Here is a 4,178-nt window from a genome sequence, read left to right as displayed (position 1 = left end):
AAATAGAACATTGCGCTGTTGTTGGAAAAATTCAAAATGATCACTAATGCCTACTGTTTTTAAATGCTTTGAACACTTAATTGCTTTTTTAAATCGAAAGGTTTATTTTTGGGATAAAAATAGTTGTGTTATAAAAGTTTTTGGATATAGTTTGTCCTGGCATTCAAACCAGCCATATGGGATACAGGAAACCATAATATACTTGGTACACAACTATTCATTATGAGTAATGCTGTATCAGATGGTCACATGCCAATTCCAATATATTGTCTTGTGTTGTGGTCTATCAATATATTCTGTAGACCCTATAGGTTGTTTTATAATTAAATGTAATTTAATAATGACATTAGATACAGCACATGTAACAAACTGGAAGAGTAATATTACCTGTAAAGTCATTTTACACGCTATAGTCATTCAATTATGGCATATACACTTTAATTCAGTGTATCAAGTTTTACTGATACTGTCTTGTAAATACACACCAGCACTCAGATTAAATTGCTCTCCCTTCCTTTGAAATTTGACCCTGATACCAAAACGTTTCCTTCCAGTGGTAAAATACATGATGGGGAAATACTGCTTGAAGTAAATGATCAAGCAGTGGTTGGATTGACGTTGTATGATCTCAACAACTTGATAAAACAAGCACGAGACCCTGTTCGATTTAAAACTGTAAAAGAAGGTAACTTTTGAATTTGTTATGATATAGACGAGCTGCAAATCAAATTCTCTGTGTAGCAACAAGACCAGTTTGCAGGATAATGAGTGTAGATTAAATCACTTCGGTATCTTGTTACAAATTTATCCACGGACGAGATAAATTATGCTGTGATTTCATGTACTTAATAAGATGTCTACACTGTCTTGGGTTACAGGACAACAGGGTTGGATAGACATATTATTAATTGTAAATACTCTGCATACTACCTATATTGCTTTTACTTAGGCAAATAGGTAGTTTAGTTTGTTATTTCAGCCTTAAATTCCATTTCATTTCAATGGTTTTGATCAGAACTTCTTAAGTATACTTGACCTACCGCCAGCTTTTATTATTCACTTTATCCAGTATGGTTTATTACACAAAAGACAGACATATATATTTATATAGGCCTATGAAATATAAATGTTTGCATTGCTAGTGCTCTGTTATATTCCTGCTTAGTGTGCCAGATTGGCAGATTATATGCTGAAGTTTTAGCTTGTTTACAAAAATTGGGCTTAGTGTGTTAAATGTCTATTTAAACAGACCATCTCAGTAGTCTGCTTTGTTGGTTTTTAATGCCCTCATAAATATTTCATCCTGCATAATTTTACAATTTTGCTGCTTAAATATTCATTGTCGTTAGATCTGCTGTCCCTGTGCGTATCCGTCTGCTGTGGTGTAACCGCAGGACCAATAGATTGATTTTGAATTTTCAATTATCATTAACCCCCACATAACTCTTTGAAAGTAGCTTTGAACACCATTGCTTTGTTCTTACCAGGTCAAACACTTACCAAGGACCTCAAGCTCTATTTGAGCCAGCGGTTCAACAAAGGCACAGTTGACCACAAGCTACAAGCAGCGATACGGGATAATCTTTATCTCAGGACACTTCCCTGTAAGCATCTAATATATAATCTCATTAAATTGCTATCACCATACTTCTGAAGCCCTTCCCTGTGGTGCATTCATCATAACACAACCAATAATTGCAATTCCAGTTCTCCACATCCACTGTTTGTCTACATGCATTATTTATTAACTACAAAATATCCTACTAGACCATTCTTTACTTGCTGAAGCAGCAGTTAGTTCAACAGACAGGGAGGCCTGCTGTTAATCTATATCCTATACTGATGTTGTTAAATCAGTTTTACTATAATGCTTTTTTGAGCGACTGTTCAGTTTTTTTAGCGCTGCTACTTTTAGTTAGTGTTGTTCAATCAGTTTTACATCAAATCGTTTTGAGTAACTGTTAGCTGTTAAATGCTTGTACGTCTAGTTAACTTTTCATTTATTTTTTTTTAAGTTAAAGTTTATTTGATAAAAAATTGAACTGTAATTTGATGAAAGGCACCACGAGATCACTGAGGGAAGGTGAGCAAGATGGGGTAGATTATACTTTCCTGAGCGAGGAGCAATTTCATGAACTGGAAAAATCAGGAGCACTGTTAGAAAGTGGTGTGTACGAAGGTTGGTAGCATTTAATATTTGTTGCATGGCCTTCATAGAGAGAATTTTTAGGTTTTTGTGATTTAAGCTCGGATTTGATAGTTTCGGATAAATTTTAATAAGACAGCACCTACTTTGGCTAACAATTACTTTTATAGGCCCATTGTATTCAATAGAACTGCTTACAGTACTTTTTAATTCTTTACACAACGGACAGTGTTATAAAAATTCTATGCTTAAACTTCCTTAACATTTAATTTGTAATTAAATTTATGCTAAAATCAACCATATAGCACAGCATAGGCTTAATACCACATTGGGTAAATCGCAATTTACCAAGAAAACTACCAATGTCATCAATCTAACTCAACTGTAAAATCAATGTGTAGAAAATATGCGACAGTTATAATTCAAACGTTTTAAGTGGGTGTGTAGTATTCTCAAGTGTTGTTATCTGGTATCATCCATCACAGGAAACTACTACGGGACTCCCAAACCCCCTCCTGTCCCTCTCTCCCCTCCAATTGTACGAAGATCAAACTCCGCTAATGACCTTCCAGGGATGCATCCCTCCTCTGATGGGAAGAGGCGGAGGAACAGATCAAATATCGAACAACAGTCATCTTCTTCCGGTACATCATTTTTATACATCACATCATTTAAAGAATAATTTTATTTTATTGTAATATGTAAACTTTATAAGTTTGTTATATTCACTTTAATGCATTAATCTAAATGTATTGTTAATAGGTATATATTAATTTATTGATTTTTTTACTTTGTTTTTTTAATTTAAATTTTTATTCTTAATATGTTAATCTCCATTAAGTTTGTTACAGTGCAAAGGGTTGAAATGGGTATATAAACCTGGAGTACCGTGTTATAATATTTTTGAACAGCTTGTTTATGCTTATGTAAAGCCAATTTTCTGTTAACCTATTTTAAGCAGCTCAATTAGTTATAGTTATCTATTCGAATTTGACATATTTTAACTTGTGTATATTTGTAAAAAAATAAATTTTCCTATCAGCACCATAGGTATTTCTATTATGTTAAGGTAATGTTTCATGTAGAATTTGCCACAGCTTAAATTCTTAACGTTTAATTTTAAAATTGTCACTATGTATTTGTTTTTACCTCATTAACACTATGTTGCATGAAATATATTCATGTTGAACTTTTGAACCCTTCAGCTGTTTCTCTCCACACATTGTGACACACACACACGCATACCATTTTCACCTTTGTGTTAATTAATACAAATCAATAAGTTGTCTGACCTTTCAGCCTTTCACTAATACCAATGCAGTGAGTGCACATCACACAAACTAATTCTTATATGCAATTAACTGATAAGCACACAAGCAACCACTATCAAATACTACTTTTAACCTTCTGCATTATTACTTTATTTTTTATTTTTTGGGTAATGTAAAACTGTGGTGTCTGGTCTAAATCCCAAAACCCACACCGTATAAGCGTAACACATCATAGGACCTCCCCTTCCTACAGAATGTAATGTTTAATTTAAATATACAGGGTCTACTCCACGACGAAACCATGTTTTTCCACCCAACAATAAAGATGGAGATAAGAAAACATTATCTGTGACCACCAAGGAGTCTTCAAATCCTAATGGAGACTTAACACCTGGTAAGCTTGGCAATACATTCCTTATAATCTGTGTACAAACATGGTTTGCTGTTTATTTCATAACTCTGGGTGTTTTACTGTGTTAAGTGGACCGTTTTACTGCCGTTTTGACTCCAAAATGTTGTACTTTGTTTTGTTATCAATGCGTTCCCTGACCCCTGTCTTTACATGCATGCTAAAATATAAGTGATACCAAAAATATTTTTTAATGCTTTTTTGAAATTTTGTGCATTTAAACTAGTTTAGTATTACAATACGTGTTTACTACGTTCCAAACAAANGTAATATAATATAGCCAACACAACTTTCGTAATCGTATTATCTTCTTTTAATATATTTATTACTAAAGTTTTTTGTTTTTTTTTAT

At 33.2% G+C, this 4,178-nt stretch overlaps 1 protein-coding gene across 3 annotated transcripts in view; it reads left to right on the top strand.

The window, feature by feature from the left end:
• Positions 1 to 554: 554 nt before the first annotated feature.
• LOC100186585 (membrane-associated guanylate kinase, WW and PDZ domain-containing protein 2) overlaps positions 555 to 4,178 on the top strand; it is a gene marked incomplete at its 5' end in the record, with an annotated part of 23,265 nt that continues 19,641 nt past the window's right edge. For 2 of the 3 annotated variants that reach the window (XM_018812575.2, XM_018812576.2), the window contains 5 exon segments: positions 555 to 685; positions 1,488 to 1,604; positions 2,060 to 2,179; positions 2,632 to 2,790; positions 3,698 to 3,811. In XM_018812575.2, the coding sequence (XP_018668120.1) occupies positions 555 to 685; positions 1,488 to 1,604; positions 2,060 to 2,179; positions 2,632 to 2,790; positions 3,698 to 3,811 (641 nt within the window). 3 annotated transcript variants of the gene reach the window in all.

The sequence above is a fragment of the Ciona intestinalis genome, chromosome 7 (assembly GCF_000224145.3).
Source record: "Ciona intestinalis chromosome 7, KH, whole genome shotgun sequence".
Lineage (NCBI taxonomy): Eukaryota > Metazoa > Chordata > Ascidiacea > Phlebobranchia > Cionidae > Ciona > Ciona intestinalis.
This window is presented reverse-complemented; position numbering and strand designations above follow the sequence as displayed.